The 19,088-nt window shown below is 43.2% G+C and overlaps 1 protein-coding gene across 2 annotated transcripts in view; it reads right to left on the bottom strand.

Annotated features, from left to right (window-relative positions):
• Positions 1–1,198: 1,198 nt before the first annotated feature.
• The window catches only part of frmd8 (FERM domain containing 8), a 32,606-nt gene continuing 14,716 nt past the window's right edge, over positions 1,199–19,088 (bottom strand). For both annotated transcript variants that reach the window (XM_060855720.1, XM_060855721.1), the window contains exons 4-11: positions 18,702–18,803; positions 16,558–16,616; positions 15,542–15,708; positions 13,788–14,006; positions 8,633–8,756; positions 7,908–8,057; positions 6,690–6,879; positions 1,199–1,375 (exon numbers count right to left, since the gene is read on the bottom strand). In XM_060855720.1, coding sequence (XP_060711703.1) covers positions 1,257–1,375; positions 6,690–6,879; positions 7,908–8,057; positions 8,633–8,756; positions 13,788–14,006; positions 15,542–15,708; positions 16,558–16,616; positions 18,702–18,803 — 1,130 coding nt within the window. In that variant the 3' untranslated portion in view covers positions 1,199–1,256. The remainder of the gene's footprint in view (positions 1,376–6,689; positions 6,880–7,907; positions 8,058–8,632; positions 8,757–13,787; positions 14,007–15,541; positions 15,709–16,557; positions 16,617–18,701; positions 18,804–19,088) is intronic.

Consider the following 19,088-nt stretch of genomic DNA (forward strand, 5'->3'; position numbering starts at 1 on the left):
GCCCTTGCTTTAATAGAAGGAGGATTATTATACAAACCCATCAAAAGTTCAGATCACCATTTCAAGGCCTCAACATTTTTATTTTTGGTGGTGGCGGTGGCGCAGTTAGGAAATACTGGAGTTTCCTATTGTGAAGAGAACAGAAAGGGATCTGAACTCAGATTGGGAAATACCACTACTCTCTTTAAAAAATATATTAGATTGCAACTCAGAACACTAAGATGCAGACCTCTACAGGGTTCTGATCAAGTGGGAGTGAGGCAGGTTACCATTGCCACAAAAAAAACTGATCAGGAATGTAAAGAAGAATTGAAGCTCAGCAACTAGACGGCATCTTTGAACGAGCAAATACTAGCATTGAATGCATGTTTCTGTTTGCACTGGGGAGTAGCCTCTTGCTGCTCCATCTCATCAGCCATCACTGAGCACTCCAAGGCAGATGTTGTATTTAGTACAGATTAAAAAGAACCACACAGAGCACACATGTGAAAAGCAGAAGATACTGGAATACAATAGGTCTACCAGCACTTCCCACCCAAAAATATTTTTAAAAACCTCTCCTTTTCCAGAGACTGACAAATTGTACTGTGTCAGCAGGCCCTCTACCCTGCCTCAACAATGTGCTCAATTCCAAGAATTCCAAAAGGTATTTTACCAGTGCATCAATCTCAGAGTTATGCAGTCAGACAGACGATTAGATCAGTGCCAGACTGGGTGCAGTTTGCGGACATAGGGCCCAAATGAGTTGAGGCTTTCACTAATTCATTTTTGCACGAGGCACCCAACCCAGCGAAGGAACATTTGCCCCAGAGTGGGCTTGATTTCTCCAAGAAATGAAAGGACCAGGGTTGAAGGACAGTATTTATCCCCCTGCACCATATAATTGCTACATTTCTACAATCAAGTTCATATATTTCTTAAATAAACAAAATACATATGTGCATTATTTTTCTCCCTATAGTTCCTCTAAGACTCCTAGTTCACCACAGGGTGATTGGGACGCTCTGAATACTGCAACATCTGGATACATGGACCCTCTTGAAGGTGTCACTTAATACATTGAATGACAGTTGTGCGCTGTGCAATAATTCAGCCCCTAAATCCACCAATTTTTTTTTTGGCTGCTGGCAAATGTCTCATTTCCCCACCCCCAAGTACCACTGGTCCACTTTGGGAACGTAAGCCCACCTCCCCCCCCACCCGAATCATTCACTCCCTCCCCTCCCATGGAAATCTTTGTGTCTCCGCAGGCTGGGTCAGCCCTGTTCCAGAGTCTCTGTGACCTCCACGGCAGTATAAGAGACTGGACCCTGGGATATCTGACGTGTAAAGAATGATGCCGCCCTCTTTGGCTTCACCCGCTTGATCTCTTGACCTGACAGTGAGGAAAGCAGAAAGAGAAAATTGTCTTTATACGTCTCCTTTTGCAAACTCAGAACATAGTAAAGTACTCCACAATCAATTAATACTTTTTGAGGCATCCCTATAGCAATGCAGGAAGCATTTACACTCAATTTGCATAGCTCCACACAAAAAAAAAGAGATTGTGGCCTGATATTCTGTTCCGTTTCATGTAGGATAATTATTGACCAGAGATCTCCAAGATGAAATCCCCTGCTTTCCTTTGAATTAGTGATAAAATTGGTGAAACAAACAAGGGCATGACTTATCCAATTAAAGGCAGGGCTTTGCTAGTGTTGTAGAACAGAGAAACCTGGGGCTTCAGGTGCATAATTCTTTGAAGTTTGTGTCAAACGTAGTCAGGGCGGTTAAGGAGTTTAGCACACTTGCTTTCATTGTTGAGACCTTTGCGTACAGGAGTTAGGATGTCATGTCGAGGTTGCACATGACATTGGTGAGGCCTCTGCCGGAGTACTTGTGCCCAGTTCTGGATGCCCTGTGATAAGATGGATATTAAGCTGGAGAGGGCTCAGAAAAGATTTACCAAAATATTGCTGGGAATGGAATGTTTGAGTTATCAGGAGAGGCTGGGACATTTTTCACTGAAACATGGGAGTTTGAGGGGTGACCTTGTCGAGGTTTATAAAATCATGAGGGGTACAGACAAGGTGGCTGGTAAGTGCAGTTTCCCAAGGGTGGGTGATTTCAAGACTAGGGGACATATTTTTAAGGTGAGGGGAGAAAGATTTTAAAAAGACACGAAGGGCAATGTTTGAAAACAGTGGTTCTTGAAAGGAATGAACTTCCAAAGGAAGTGGTGGATACAGCTACAGTTACAATGCTTAAAAGACATTTGGATAGTTACATGAATAAGAAATGTTTGGACGCATATAGGCCAAGTGCAGGTAGGCGGGACTAGTTTAGTTTGGGATTATGGCCACATGGGCTGCTTAGACAGACGGGTCTGTTTCGGTGCTGTATGACAATGCCTCCAGTGGCATTAGGATCTCCTGAAGGGGCAGACGAAGGACCAGAGGTCGACGTATTAGCTGAAAGATAGCACCTCTAGCAGAACAATGCTTCCGTATTATGGCACAGGGACTGTCAGCTTGGAATGGGCCTTGCGACCACGATTTCTAACTCAGAGGTGAGACTGTTGCAAATGCTGACATTCACGATATTAAGTACCCAGCATTTGATGAGTGAGTCACCACTGTTTGTGCATTTGGGTGAAATTTCTTTTGGTGGTGGTGGTGGGGGGGGGGGGGGGGGGGAGGGCCTGGGATGGATGAGAGGAGAGAGAGGTGGGAAAAGAGACAGAGGAAGAGACTTTAACGTCAAGGAACTGTGAGCTACAAATGCAATCATTTGAACACTGGAAGACCAACTAAGATGCTGAAATAATAGAGTGCACATTTCTTGAAAAGAGAACAACTTTTGGAATACAGCTTACAGAGGCTCTCTAACAGCAGAAATCTGGAAATGCACCAACATCAGATAGATTCTCATAAATGAGTAAGACCCTTTCCAAACTTGTTTTCCCCAATGCCTAACACAGACTATTCACAGGACACAGTACGTCACTGTGCTAACATACAGCACAATGGGTACAGTACAAGCATTCAAAAATGGCCATATTTATTGGAGTGAGGGTGCAAATTGGTGGCGGTGTGGGTGGGGGAATGATTTAGGAATGATTAATTTGTCTGAAGATTACCTTAAGTAAAAGCCACTGTCCATTTACATCACCCTTACTGTTCTCAACTAGTTAGGTGATAAATGGTCACAATTCTCAGTGCTGAAAGGCAATTCAGCCCATTTAGTCTGTTCTGCCTATCTGAATTCACGGTTCCTTCAAAACCATTCTCCTGCCTTTGCCTTCTAATCATACACATTCTTCTTTGCCAAATAACTGTCTGATTCCTATTCAAGTGAATTTGCCTCCACCACACTGAGATAGTCCATTCCAAACCCAAACCACTCACTGCACAAAAAAAAATCACCTTTGCTTTTGCTTCTTTTACGGATTAAATTGGTGTTCCCTCATTCTTGATCAGAGTCAGAGAGACGTACAGCACAGAAACAGACCCTTCAGTCCAACATGTCCATGCCGACCAAGTATCCTAAATCAGTTTAGTCCCATTTGCCAGCACTTGGCCCATATCCCTCTAAACCCTTCCTATTCATGTGCCCATCCAGGTGCCTTTTAAAATGTTATTACACCAAACTCCCCACTTCCATGAATCTGTTACTATCTTTGCAGATCCTCCGTGACTTTGAAAATTCCTTTCAGCCTTCTTTGCTCCAAGGAAAAGTCTGAACTTCTCCAACTATCTTCATAATGAATGCTCCTGATCACTGGAACCACTCACAAAGCACTGAAAAGCCTGGTACTGCAATCCTATTGGGCAGCAACTGGACACCTCTTGCAATTCTATAAATCTCAGCATCCTTTCTTTTCAGATCACCTGAAAGCATTTTCACCGGTCGCTTATTTCATAATCGTAGCTGTTTGGATTGACAATGGAGGTAAGATTGGGACAAAGTCTCTTATTTTAAAATCAATGCAGCTTTGGTCATTGTTCTACTTGAAACACTCTTCCTCCCAAATCTCCAGATACCCCAGTCGACACACACTTCCTTCCTCACGGCTCATCTCCGCACAGCCAACTGGCAAAGGATAACCTTGGAAACAATTTTGATTAGATTACTTACAGTGTGGAAACAGGCCTTTCGGCCCAACAAGTCCACACCGACCCACCGGAGTGCAACCCACCCATACCCCTACATTTACCCCTTACCTAACACAATGGGCAATTTAGCATGGCCAATTCACCTGACCTGCACATCTTTGGACTGTGGGAGGAAACCGGAGCACCCGGAGGAAACCCACGCAGACACGGGGAGAACGTGCAAACTCCACACAGTCAGTCGCCTGAGTCGGGAACTGAACCCGGGTCTCAGGCGCTGTGAGGCAGCAGTGCTAACCACTGTGCCACCGCGCCACCCATTTTACTCCGTCTCTACTTTTGCTTATAAAGCGCAGTTGCAAATAGCATGTCTTTTTTTTTCTCTAAATTGGACAAATGTAAATGAATAGGTAAGTAATGGCTCGTGTAATGGACTGTAACAAAAAAATCAAATCCCAATGTGAAACGTACAAAGTTTCAATGAAAACCTGAATACAAGAGGGGTTTTGTATTCCAGCCCCTGAATTACCCACAGGGCACAGAAGGCCTGAGTGTACAGTGGTCAAAACATATCTCCGTTACAGGGTTACCCTGGGAGTGACGCCACCGTTGAAGAAACCAGGCAGCTAGATCCTCTTGGGCATTCATAATTCTTCAGTTCGGGGGAAAAATAAGTTCCTACCCAGACCACACCACCACAATATGTACTGGCAGAGATGTCTCCCTTTATGCCAGAGTTAATCTGTGCTAAATTCTGAAACCGTACCCTCTGCACTTTCCACCCAGTGAGTAAACTTACGAACAACTATAAGATACAGGAACAGAATTAGGCCATTCAGCCCACTGATTCTGCTCCGCCATTCGAACGTGGCTAATAGATTTCTCAACCCCATTACCGTTGATCCCCGTACCAATCAAGAACCTATCTCTGTCTCAAAGGCACTTCATGACTCGGCCTCCATAACCTTCTGTGACAATAAGTTCCACAGATCCACCACCCTCTGGCTGAAGAAATTCCTCCTCATCTCAGTTCGAAAGGATCATCCTTTCACTCTAAAGGCTGTGCCCTCTGGTCCTAGTCTTTCCTACTAGTAGTAACATCTTCTCCATTTCCACTCTATCCAGACCTCTCAGTATTTTATAAATTTCAATCAGATCCCCCCCTTCTCATCCTTTTAATCTCTAGAGTCCAAGCTGAGTTCATTCTTGCAAACCTCACGTGTACCGACCACCCCACCCCCACTCGCCCCAGATTCTCTCAACAGAATCCTGAACTAGGACTCCCTTTTGTGTTTCAGTTTTCTGAAGCCTTTCCCCATTTAGAAAAGTCTCCAGCTCTCCTCTTCCTACCAAAGTGCATATCCTCTCACTTTCCCACATTGTATTGCATCTGCCATTGCTTTGCCCACTCTCCCAGCCAGTCCAAATCCTTCTGCAGCACCCCTGCTTTCTCAACAGTAACCGTCCTATCTATCTTTGTGACATCTGCAAACTTTAGCAACAATGCCCCCAGGTTTCTTCATCCAGATTATTAAATGTGTAACAAGAACAGTTGTCCCAACACTGACCCTCACCCGATTAGTCAATGGCTGCCATCGGTCAAAGACCCCTTTGTCCCCACTCTCTGCTATTGCCAGTCAGCCAAACCTCTATCCATGCCAGTGTCTTGCCCCGAACACCATGGACTCTAACTTTATGTAGCAGCAGTTGTTCAGTCCGGCTGCCCCGGGGGGAACGCGGATGGGGATTGGGGAAAACGGGGATGCGGGGTTGGGGGAAGCAGAGCTGGACTGGGTTGGGGGTGTGGGCCGGGAGCGGACAGTGTGCAGCAGTGTGCTTTTGCCTAGCCTCCTGAACGGGCAATGAAGGGCTTATGCCTGAAATGTCGAATTTCCTGTTCCTTGGATGCTGCCTGATCTGCTGCGCTTTTCCAGCAACACATTTTCAGCTCTGATCTCCAGCATCTGCAGACCTCACTTTCTCCTCCTGAACGGGAGCAGACTTCACAGAAAACTCGAAGCCCCAGAGGAAATTAACTAACCGAATAATCAGTTATCCAAACGAAATAGTGCCCGCCCATCTCGTTCGGATAATCAAGGTTCCTCTGTAAATTGAAGCACTGGAGTTATGTTTTCAGCTGTGAGGACTTAATGAGGGGAGTAGATTCTTAGATCTACTCACTCATTTAGGTTTCTATTGTTTCCTGTATGCTTTGTCAAAATATATTTGAGGGGTAATTTATTTTTTTGGATTGCTGTTAATAAATCTGTGGTTTTCAATGCAATTACCCTATTTGTACTGTCAGGATTGTAGAACCATTGCGCAGTACAGCAGCACCCTCTGATGGTAGGGAATAGAATGGCACCCACAGCATCCATAAAAGCTTCCCAAAACCTTCCAGAAACAGAGAATCTGCAGGCCATCCAGGGTAGGCCAATATTTGCCAAAAGTCAAAAGGTAGGGTTGACTCTGCTGAGGGTCACGGTCCCTTGACCAATCAACAAGCGAGCTTAGCTCACAATTCTCATCCAACGGTTCGGCAATTATTCAGTGTCCACAGCAGATGCTACCCAAAAGGTCAGCAAGGAGGCCACCTACCCTCTTCTACATAGTCTATGGTAGAGAGCTGCTGGATCCGATTGCACACCACGCTGTTCTGCCTCTTCAGTTTGCCGCGTTTCTCCTTTGGTCTCGGTGGCTTTGCAGCAACGACGTCCTGCACCGGTGGCACCTCGAAGGTGTTGTTGAAGTCAATGCAGTAGTCTATCATTCCACTCATCAGCTCCGCCTGGAGAGACGCACACTAGCATTAGTCCCGAGGCATCACTTCACTGCATCCCCAACCAGTTTTCCCATCCCCTGATTATACAAGGAGTGGAGACGGACTATTCAACTGCAGGAGGAATCGCTGCTCATCCACATTTGGCTCAACAGTCACAAGATCTCAGTCCACAAGTAGCAATCCAGAACAGAAATCTTTAGCTAATTTCTCCGAACTAGTTTTTTTTAACCTAGGGACAATGTGGTTGGGTAGAGCAGTGTGAGCACACTAACCAAACATTTTCCTGGTCGATCTTGTATAATAAAACACCTTTCACCTAACTTAGATATCCTGTTCGACCTCAGGTAACTGGGTACAGCTTCTTTCTGTTCACCTCCACTTTACACTGAAGTTACGAAAGTTACTGGTTCCACACTCTTCAAATATAATTACCAGCTTGATCATTTAACCAGACAAGATATTCTTTTGCAATGAAACAATGCATCTGTTATCTTTGCCCCCTCACTTCCAACAATTAAATCAACTTCAATCTTTTTAAAGTCAAGAAAACATACTAAAGGATGAAAAACTGAACCAGAACACGAAAAACTCAAAGCAGTTCGAGAGCAAAGAGAGGGAGAATAATGCCAGGACCAAAAACCAAACAGACGTTAAGCCTGGTGAGAAAGGTGTGTGCACGCGCAGTTAGAAAGCTACATAAATAGGTAAACTGTAAGTTACTATTACAATGATCTGGTTATAGAATCCAGCTGGTACAGGGAATATAATTATTTCAATTCTGTCTCAAGCACACTGGACAATATGGCCAATATATGTTATCCATATAGCACAGCATCAGAAAGTCATTCCATCCATCTGGTTTTGTATTCACGTTCCACTCAAATCTTTCCCATACTTCTACATCTCACTATCAGCACATGATTCTAATCCTTTGTCACCTCAGCTTCTCCTTTAATGCATTGTTACTCTTTGCCTCAACTGCTCCTAGGGGGACAGTGAATTCCACAATGAGAAGGCTGTCGCTTCCTCAGTACCTGTTTGGAATAGACCTTCAAAAGCTTGTTCACAACAGCTCCTCCTTCCTCTCCATCAAATTCCAGCCACAAGATGTCATCAGACTCCTCGTCCTCCGAGGACGTGTACTCCCACGACAGTTCATGAAAACACAGGGTCAAAAGCACGCACTGCAAGTGGAAGCAGAGAGTTATTCTCTCAATGACAATCAATCCAAGCACCTTGTTGTTTGTGTTTTACACTAGGCATGCCATCCCCCCACTGAAGGCAATGGACTTGAGAAATTTTAAAGCAAGTGAGGCCTGGAGTTTGATTCAACATATATGACATAGCATCACACAATACAATTCATCCAGATTTTCTATTAGGGTCTAAATGGACAATAATTCCAAAATAATATGCTTTCTCAAGACAGGTGGGCAGCTTAAGCTCCCTCTTCACTGTCCCCATCAAAACCCTCGGGGCAGGTACAGCACCATCTGGCTAGTGCAAAGCTTGCTTGACACTTTTCCAAAAACATGGCTCAGGTCCAACCTCATAACAGTGCCATCAGCGTTACGAGACACGGCTGGAATTTCTCACACTGCCTTTACCCTGGTCGGCAGTGTGCAGTTGCCTAATTATTATAAGCAACGGGAAACTCCAGGCGGATTCGATCATATGACAAAGACAAGTAGATCATTTTAGAGAGAACATCAGACCAGCAGGCAGACAATTAAGGCCGCTCAAAGTACAAAAATATTACCTTCTCCTTACTGTCCATGACAGACACACCGTCCAAACTGATTGCGATGGTTACTATTTTGCGCCCATTCCGATGCAGAAAGCTCTGCACTGGTTTATCAATCTCCCCAGTGAACATCGCAGAGCTGAAACCACAAGAGACAAAAGGGTGAAGCAGGATAACAGAATTGAAAGCCTACAACACGCAGGAATTACATTTGCAAGTTGGGAATCCTTTCTCTTAAAAGTGAATGGGTGACCACTAAAACTTAAGAGGGAACTATAAACATAGAGGTTGTTTCTACTTGCATGCTGAGGAACCTAAATTATCTAAACAACACGGGCAGGGAATATTTTGTTTGGACAACTGAATATCCGATACACAGCTTAGCCAAGCATCAGGACCTTACAATCTGGTTTGGATAATCTGAAATTTGGTTAATCGAATGCCAGATAATCGAGATTCCTCTGTAGTCTAAAATCAATGGGGCCAAATAAGATATTCACTAATAAATCCAATAGGGAATATAGGAGAAGCTTTTTTTAAAAAAATCCCCAGAATAGAACTCACCACCAAACAGCTGAATCAAAGGCACAAATACATTTAAGGGAGAATGCCAGATAAAAACAGAAAGTAGCAGGTTATGTGGATAAGGTTGCCGATGGGAACATAAATACCAGTGTACCAGAACAGTTGAATTAAATGGTTGATTACTGTTTTATGATCCTAGCATATCGAAGCTTGATAGATCACAGGATCAAGTTAACTGTCTGCAGTTGGTTAACATTGTGGTTAATCACAAATATTTACCCAATGCTACGTATGGCCTTTTACAACTGAAGTTTCTAATGCAAAAGACATAAACAAAGCCATACTTACCACAAACATCTAAACAAAATTTCCATCTGTCTTACAGCAGAATCAGCTAAAGACTTTATCTCAGAGAAAAATTACTCCTATTTCAGCATTTATGAATGAATTTTACTTAACTTACATTCCCACTTTCTTCTTGCTGAACAATGGAGATAACGTGACAGTTAGTTTCCAGCTGGCATGAACCTTTCACAATTCTGATGACCTGAACTCTCAGTTCTAACATCAAAAACACTCTCAGTTTGGAAGGTTCACAGATTAGAAATCATTTCAGCTGAGGCGACTGATTACTCAAAACTGCCTTGACTCCCCCTGCTAGCAGAAGCTATTATTCTGCCTTCTGAACGAAACTTCTGAAACAAACAGCATTTTTGGTTCTGAAGTCAAAACTAGATGGTGTTTATTCTGTCGGTCATCAACTCAGCAGCATCAACATTTTACTTTGTAACTTAAGGCTATAACTGCAATCACACGTTTTCTCATAACTCATGCACTTAGGTCACGATCCAAATGATTTTGACGTGTTTAAAAGAATCTGATCATTTCAAATCCAAAATTGAAAATATATATTATACACCTTTAATCACAGCTGTAAATGTTACTTCAACTCAATAGGTGCTCAGAACCCTTTGGGATTCTGAAACAAGAGGAAAACAGGGGAAAATAAAACACAAGCAGATAATCACTTAAGGATTAAGAAAATGCAATTCTGGCAAGAATGTTATCGACTTGGGATAGGTCGGAATCCAAAGGTGGGTAAATTACCAAGCATCTTCTCTTACAGATACGTGGTATGAAAGGTTCAAAGCTACAGCACTCACAATGAGGTTGGATGCTCCTTAGTAGCTAACCTGCAGAACTGAGTCCCTCCTCACAGCATATCAAGCTATCAGATGTTGCCAAAGCAGAGACTCATCACTGAGCCACCATGTAACCCTTACGGTTAGCACTGCTGCCTCTCAGTGCCAGGGACTTGGGTTCAATTCCACCCTCGACAATTGTCAATACGTTTTCCCTGTTGTTTGCATAGGTTTGCTCCACGGTCCAAAAGATGTGCAAATTCAGGTGGATTGGCCATAGGAAATTGTCCAGCGTCGAGGGATGTGTCGGTTAGGTGGGTTAGCCATGGGAAATGCAGGGTGACATAGGAATAGTATAATGGGCTGGATTTGGGTGGGATGCTTTTTGGAGGGTTGGTGTTGACTCTCTGGGCTGAATGGCCTGTTTCTACACTGTAGGAATTCTATGATTACTGCCTCTTATCCAGTTTTCCAGTAAATGCAAAAGAAAATGCTTTTGGGAAGCCAGGAAACGCTGGAGAGTACCATTTGTAGGTCAAGGAGTTGGGCCATTCTGTCCTTTGAGCCTATCCCACTAACCAATAAAATCTACACCTGAATTCCATCTACCCAACCTGATGCTATATCCCTCAACATCCTCAGCTAAAAGACATGCATCAATCTCAAATTTCAAGTTGTGTAAGCAGCTGTTGCATTGAGATACACATGCTTCAAAGTCTTTCCTGAATACACACCTTGAAGTAGTTCTTCTCTTCTCTCCAGCTGGAATTCCAATTTGCTCTTTTTTAAACTTGTTTATTTCTATTGCTTCTCATTTCCCTCCTGGCGTCAGATGAAATGTTTAGCACAACTTAATTTCAGGCATACCTCATCCCTCATTGACTATCTCCATCTACCATTCCCTTTGCCTTTTGTGACGTGATACCTTAGATCTTTAATCTCTCTCACTCTCTAACCTTTCTTTTGTTCGGTTTGTCTCACCATCTTTTTCAATAGTTAAAAAAAAACATTTCCTCCTCTTCAGTTCTGAGAAGTTGCCATATTTGATACAGACCATTAATTCTGCTTCCTTCCCCATGCGATGAAACCCAGAGTTTCTTTAACACTATCTTTCATTCTCAAATCTGCTGATTTTACTTTTGTCTATGTCCTGGCAAATATAGTTTCTATTGTATCAAGGTTTCTTCTAAACTTCTGAAAATCCAGCCCTCATCTATCTATGCTCCAGAAAATACAAACTTAATTTGGGTCTCGTTGACTTTTTTAAAAACAAAATACAGCATTTATAACCATTCCCAAGTGAATTAATGATTATGGTCAGGACTGGAGAGCCAGATTGCTTAGTGATCCGTCAAGACCAGAACTGTTATCTGAATGATTATGCCACATTCCTCAAATCATACACAAAACAGCAATCTTATGAGAGGGGGTTTAGATTAGATTAGATTAGATTACTTAATGTGGAAACAGGCCCTTCGGCCCAACAAGTCCACACCGACCTGCCGAAGCGCAACCCACCCATACCCCTACATTTACCCCTCACCTAACACTACGGGCAATTTAGCAAGGCCAATTCACCTGACCTGCACATCTTTGGACTGTGGGAGGAAACTGGAGCACCCAGAGGAAACCCACGCAGACACAGGGAGAATGTGCAAACTCCACAGGGAATCAAAAAGGTTTCAGGAGCTCTTAAACGTTCTAGTTGAAACTATGCATGTAGGCTGAAGGTTTTGCGACTAGCGGTCTCTCATTTTTCCACAACACAGTACTTCAGACCTTCAGTCAAAAGACAGTTTCAGGAAAAGAAAAGTGAGGTGCGATGAGGCCAGGGTGTCATGGTGGAACAGTCGCTGAAGGTTGAAATGCAGGTGTAGCAGGCAGTGGGGAAAGCAAGGCATGCTGTCCTTCACAACGAGTGGATGTTAGTATAGGACTACTGATGTCTTGCTACCTTGGTGAGGCCACACCTTGAGTATTGCAAGCAATTTGGTGTCTTGTCTGAGGAAGGACATTTTTGCTTCTGAAGGGGTCCAGTGAAGGTTCACTAGACTCATTCCTGGGTTGGCAGGACTGACATATGAAGAAAGACTATATTAACTGGGCTTGCTTTCACTGGAATTTAGAAGAATAAGGGGCCATCGCACAGAAACAAAATCCTGATGTAACTGGATAGGCTAGATGTGGGAAGAATGCTCCCGATGTTGGAGAAATCCAGAACTAGTGGTTACAATCTAAGAACAAGGGGTAAGCCATTCCGGACTGAGATGAAGAAGCATTTCTTAACGTAGAGTTGTGAATCTGTGGAATTTTCCATCACAGAAAGCTGTTAGGGCCAGTTCGTTGGATATGTTCAAGAGGGAGCTGGACATGGCCATTGCAGCTAAAGAGATCAAGGGGTATAGAATGAAAATGGGACTGTGATATTGAAATGGCGTGGTTAGCCATTGAATGGTAGTACAGGCTTGAAGGTCCGAATGGCCTACTCCTGCACCTATGTTTCTAAGGCACTGCACAATACAGAGACACCTTTTTAAAAAAGGCAAGAGAATTTAAAAGGAGACAAAACTAGAAGCATTAGGAAGAAAGTTTAACTATTCAAGATGAGAATGCCAGAAAATTTACTCAACTTCCCTCAGGAGAGCCTTTTCTCAGGGCGAAGTGGGTAGATAGGTATGGCTTGGAGTTGAATACCATGTGGAACTAGTCAGGGTACCAAAAGTAGGAACTTGTCAGTTTGAACAGGCCTTTGGCTATCGTTGACTTTTAAAAGAAAATACAGCATTTGTAACCACTCCCAAGTGAATTAATGATTATGGTCAGGACTGGGGAGCCAGATTGCTTGAACTAGTCATCTTTCAAGAACAGAACTTATCTGAATGATTATGCCACATTCCTTGATCATACACAAAACAGGAATCTTATGCTTTTATCACCATGTTACATAACTTAGTGCACTCAATGCACTGCACTAAATGATGGCAACATCAGTAACTAAGGCCATAATTTATCAAATTAAAAAATGCTTCCCGCTTTCTTCAACTGAAGGTACTGCAGTACAGCTAAAGATGTCTACAATTACCGAGGGCAGCACGGTGGCTCAGTGGTTTGCACTGCTGCCGCTCAGTACCAGGGACCTGGTCCAATTCCACGCAGGTAACTGTGTGTGGAGTTTGCATACTCTCCCTGTGTTTATGTGGAATTCCTCCGGTTGTTCTGGTCTCCTCTCACAGTCCAAAGATGTGCAGGTTAGGTGGATCGGCTACGCCAAATTGCACACTGTGTCTAAGAATATGCAGGCTAAGTGGATTAGCCATGGGAAATGCAAGGCTACAGGGATAGGGTGGGTCTAGGTGGGATACTCTTTGGAGGGTCAGTGTGGACTTGATCGGCCAAATGGCCTGCTTCCACAATGTACAGATGCTATGGTTCTACCAGGAGTGGGTCAACTTTCCACAAGGTGAATGGTGAAAGCGGGAGGCCAACCCAATCCCTCATCTTACCCATAGTAGCGTAGCAGATGACACTTTTCCAGATATGATCGGTAGTGTAGCTTTAGTGTCTCTGGCTCTTCACGCGCTGCATCGTCCACTAGCTGCCTGAAGGACTCCAGGAGTTCCTCTTCGTAGCCGTGCTGCTTGGCTCCTCGGGACCGGAATGCTGCCAGGAACCCACCGTGCTTCTTGCACAGATGAGTGGGAAGACACGTATCAATTTTCTCCCTGAGAAACATAGCACAATAATAGGTTAACCCGAGCTGGCACAGGAGTTCAAGTTAGCAATGTAGCAGCACGTAATGAAGAAGATGATTCACAGACAAAATGTAAATACACTGCCACATATTGTAAAAAGCTGTAGACAGCAATAATTTTCTGATCTGAGCCCCTACAGCAATTGAGGTCACAACGGTCAGTAAAGACTCCTGCTCCAGATACAACCCACTAGCTCACCCATCTCCCTACTGCACCTACCCCATAAGCATCCAATCTAGCTGTAGCACCGGCCAGCAGCCAGAAACTTAGCAGACCAGACTGAACCTCAGTAATTCACTCACAGAAGTCCATTTCTGAGTTTTAGTCCTGCTTTGTGTGGGGTTTGCTCCTTCCAGTCAGTGCTGCAACAGGATGGGGCTGTTTGTTGCTCAAGTGGTTCACCATCGACTGCTCAGTGCAGGGCTTCCAGGCATAAACAACTGTAATGGAGGGAAGACCGACATCAACCAGGAAATCAGTAGTGCAAGTGCACGTTTTCCTGAGAGGATCACGATCACTTGATTTTTGTTTTAAAAGCAAGGGGAGGGTTGGCTTGAAATGTTAGAACTTTCCCCCATCAGGCCACTGAAGAAGCCAACTGCATCTAGAGAAGCCATTTCAGCCAGTGAAACATGACCCGTGACACTGTGTGCCATACAACAGGGCCAGAGAATTAAACTGACCCACTTGAAGCAGTTCAGCTGAATGGTGCGGTGACACCATTATTAAAATAAGGCTCATGATAATAAAGATGGCCCAGTTCAGAGCCTGATCAAAACAACAAAACTTGAGATCAGAGAGGCTTTTGAAATGATGAGTGTCCTTGATAAAGAAGATAGGGAAGAAATACCACTGTTCAGTGAGTTGGTAACTCAAAGACACAAAAGATCATACCTAATGATAGAGGGGGAAGGTCATATTTTCAAGCAGGGCTGTTAGGATGTGGAATTTTCAGCAGCTTTAGAAAGGGAGGATTTAATATGAAAAGTTTAAAAAGAAATAAGGCAAAACAATCAATCTTCGAGATTACTATATATGAAACTTGTACAGACTGAGGGCAGCTCAAAGCACTTTACAGCCAGCTAAGTACTTTTTACCAAACTCTATCCACTGCTCTAAGGGAAAAACAACCAAATTACACACAAAGTCCCACAAACAGTAATAAGCTACCAAATGACATTTTTTAAAAAGGTGAATAGCTCATATAAGTATGAGGGAACAAAGTGGCAAAGTCTAAAATTCATCACTGAACTCCATCATGATGCAAGCATGCACAGGAGTTGGGACATCTTTGGTGCAATAAATTTTCTTCAGCAATTGATTTTTTGTTACTCAATAACTTAAAAGGAAACTGGCAATCAAAATGACTTTGCGTCTTTATATTTTAAGAGTCAGTCACTATGTATAGACTTTAACCTCACTCCTGTCTACTTTCTCTTCCAATACTTGCACTCCCAGTCAGCCAGGACCTGTTTATACTTTGCCACGCATCAATGTAGCCTCACCTGATGAGAGCCAGGTTGTGCTGGTCCTGATTGAAGGGACCAAGCTCAATTCGACAAGTGAGGGCGCCCAGCTTGAGACAATCCTCCATGTCGTAAGGGTACCGGCCCTCCAGAATATTAAACTTGGCCTCTTCATACAACAATCGGAGGATGCCTTCATCCTCGATCTGAAATTTCGACAAACATTGACTACTCAGCAAAACAAGGAAATAATTTTGAAAAGCAAGACATTATGAAAACTTGTGTACTGCTAAGTAATCACATTAGCAATCAGTATGGGAATAGCATGGATCACTAGAAGGCAGACTCTAAAGCCATATTACACAAGGATTAAAACAAACAATGCTAGCTTCAGAATCTACTGCTGGTGGCCCTTTTCCTTTGGGCACATTTCATTTTTAGTCTCTAACATTTTTCATTTCTGGTGTTTTAAAAGATTCCAATTTCAGGAAATATACTATATTTCTCAGTCAAACTACAGGAGCTAGTGGTCTTAAACTGTGGTACACACATATAGACCTGCTTCAGTCCACAATGCAACAGGTTCTAACTAAATTGTAGACCAAAACAGGCCTATGTGGAAAGCACACATACTAAGGCAACCAGCAAAAAGGGTGGTTGCTGGGGGATAAAAACCAAGACTAAAATTCTGTACATCCAAGTGTCTCAAGCAGAGTCAGTGGACTCAAAATGTTATAACGGACAAAACTGCTTGAAAAACTCAGATGATCTAGCAACATCTGTGGAGAGAAATCGGAGAAAACATTTCAGGACCAGTGACCCTTCCTCAGAACATTTTGGTTTTTATTGACTTGTAATGTTAAGTCTTTCTCTCCACAGATGTTACCAGACCTGCTGAGTTCCTCCGGCATTCCCTGTTTGATGATTGTGTTATACAGTACACATGCATATACATAAAGCACTTGGAGCTCCTGAATGAACATTATAGTTTAAGTAGCATTTCAAATCATGACTGAGACTATGAAATCACAGCAACGAGTTGTGACAGAACTCACTTGTAACTCCTTGCCTTTGGGAAAGAACACATTCTTTCGAAACTGCAAAGATGGTTCATCTGCCAGACGTAGAAATATCATTAAGAGAGTAATTGAACTACCAAAAGGAAACAAACTAAATTTTCAATTCACTTGGTTGCATTTTCCATAAAAACAAACAATTAGGAGTAGCTGTCATTTGGTCCCTTGAGCCTGCTCGGCCAGTCAATAAACCACTCACGGCTGATCTGACTACAGCCTTGACTCCAAGTTCCCCCCAAGACTAATACACTTGGCCTCCCTCTTTGGTTAAGACCAAGCTTTGCCATAAAAATATTCAATAGCCCTGCATTCATAACTCTCCGAGGAAGAGCTACACAAACTCTCAACCTTCAGACAAAAGAACATGCAGCATTTCTGTCGTAAATGGGAGCCCCCTCACTTTCACACACGAGGAGACACGTAGCCTAATAAAACAGGAGATGGGGCGGGGGAGCTCACAGTGGAGGCGATCCATACACCTCGTCATGGAGCAGGATGGGTGGGTGGTTGGGGGAAGGCACGAACTGTAGCAGATAGCTCCTTGTCTGAGCATGAAGGTGCTAATATGAAAAGGTGTTAACCCGGATGAGACCACTTAACACTGCTTAGGCCACAAGTCAAACTGCTAAGTTTCTGCATCTTGGGGGTGGGGAAGAAAAAAAAAATCTGTTCTTCTGCACCAGTTATTCACACAATGTGCTCAATAAAATCACCACCTGCTGCTTTGATGTTGCTTTATTCACTTTAACTGAGTTTTGCCTTCCATGAGTGTCTAATCTGTGCTGCAACAAGTCCCAATAGCCTAGGATTATACAAGGTGAGGTGGAGGATATGGAGGAAACTAAATCACTGTTTAGTGAACACTTGGACTACAGTCACAAACTGAATGGAAACACCTCTCAAGGATTAGCAAGCACACTATGAAAACAGACTCAAAAGGTCAATGGACTCCAGGGAGAGACGGATTGAGGAATTGGCGAATAATGACGGTTGACACATCTCAGATGGGTATTCCATAATATTTCTGTATTTTTGACTGGACTAAAAAGGGGAAGGACGGTTTTATAAACTAAGGATATTGAAAAGGATTGCTGCACTTTTCAACAGCGAGTTACTCGACCCTCTTTGTCAGTGATGCATACATTACTATTTGTTATGTGCGCGCGTGCGCATGGCGGGGGGGGGTTAGTTACAGAAGAGCTGGAATATGGAACGTGTACAAAAGGGAGATTCGGTCAGCAATAATTAGCTGATTGCTCTGTAGTCTGGTAACCAGATGACAATAATCTTTTGCCTGTCAACAGCTGAGATTGGTTCCCCGCAAGCTCAGAACTTGTGGGTGCGAATGTGTGGTCAGAAACCATCAGACCTCCTGAAAGGAACGAGCTGTCAATCTCTCTACAGCTAAAAACAAACTCCCTTTCAAGTCTGAAGAAAGCCAGCTTTTTTCTCTTAATCAGTCGAGGGGAGTTGTAGCTTTTAACCAATAAGTCAGAGACTTTATAAGTGTGAATTAGACACTTTTTGCCTCCTACGAATAAGTGAAAGTGTGTGGAGAAAGAACATCGAGGAGCATCAAGACATGACATGCAAAAAAGGATAGTCTCAGCGAACCCTGTAGATAGGGACCATTGAACTGCCCTTAAAGTCTTCCCCCCTGTCCATAACAGTCATGCCTTTTTGTGTGAATGATGAAACTCACGTGAGCACAGCTCTTTAAAAATAGGTTAAATATCACAGATGTTGATTTTATTTTTAGTTATTTTTTGGCAATGGAAAAGCAAATTCACGATTCATGATTTTGCAGAAACAGAGGATGAACTGTATTGACAGTGTATGAATTTTTTTGGTGGTGGCGAGGGAAGTTTTATAAGGTGGTTAGCGTTTTAAATAGTAGAGTTAACCTTGACAGTTCACAATTGTTTAGTACAGAAACCTGGTCTGTGCTTTCAGTCAACCTGAGTCGGAAAGACAAGTAAATTGGAATATTTAAGTATTTTTATAATTTCTTTAACCTTCATAATGACTTCTAGAATTGTGGAGCTTTATTTCCAGCGTGCCACCCATTGAGACAAAATCTGTTCCTTAAAATCCTCAAAGTTATCAACCAATGCAACACTCACCATGAACAATTTCATCAACAGAACATTTGGTAAATCGATAAAGCAGATCTGGCCACTGCCGGCTGACCTTGTAGGGATGATGCTTGGGTTTTAGTTGCAGCTCTGTGAATAAGCAAAACATGCCAGATAGGTGAATGTTATGTGAAAGACATCGACCAGAGAACTTCTAACACACTGTTTTGTTTCCCCTCTACTCCTCCCTTGGGCTAAGATTGTGCAGAATTGCTTACAAATGGATTGATGCATCAGAACATTTCAACCAGATTACTGGCCAACAACGTGATCATCACAATAATGGGAAACAAGATCTCCTGTTACAGAGGAGGGCTGGGACAATGTCTTTTTGGCGTCCGTCTCACGATGATTTCTAAAGAAAGGGGCACAATA

The sequence above is a fragment of the Hemiscyllium ocellatum genome, chromosome 46 (assembly GCF_020745735.1).
Source record: "Hemiscyllium ocellatum isolate sHemOce1 chromosome 46, sHemOce1.pat.X.cur, whole genome shotgun sequence".
NCBI classification, from domain to species: Eukaryota; Metazoa; Chordata; class Chondrichthyes; order Orectolobiformes; family Hemiscylliidae; genus Hemiscyllium; species Hemiscyllium ocellatum.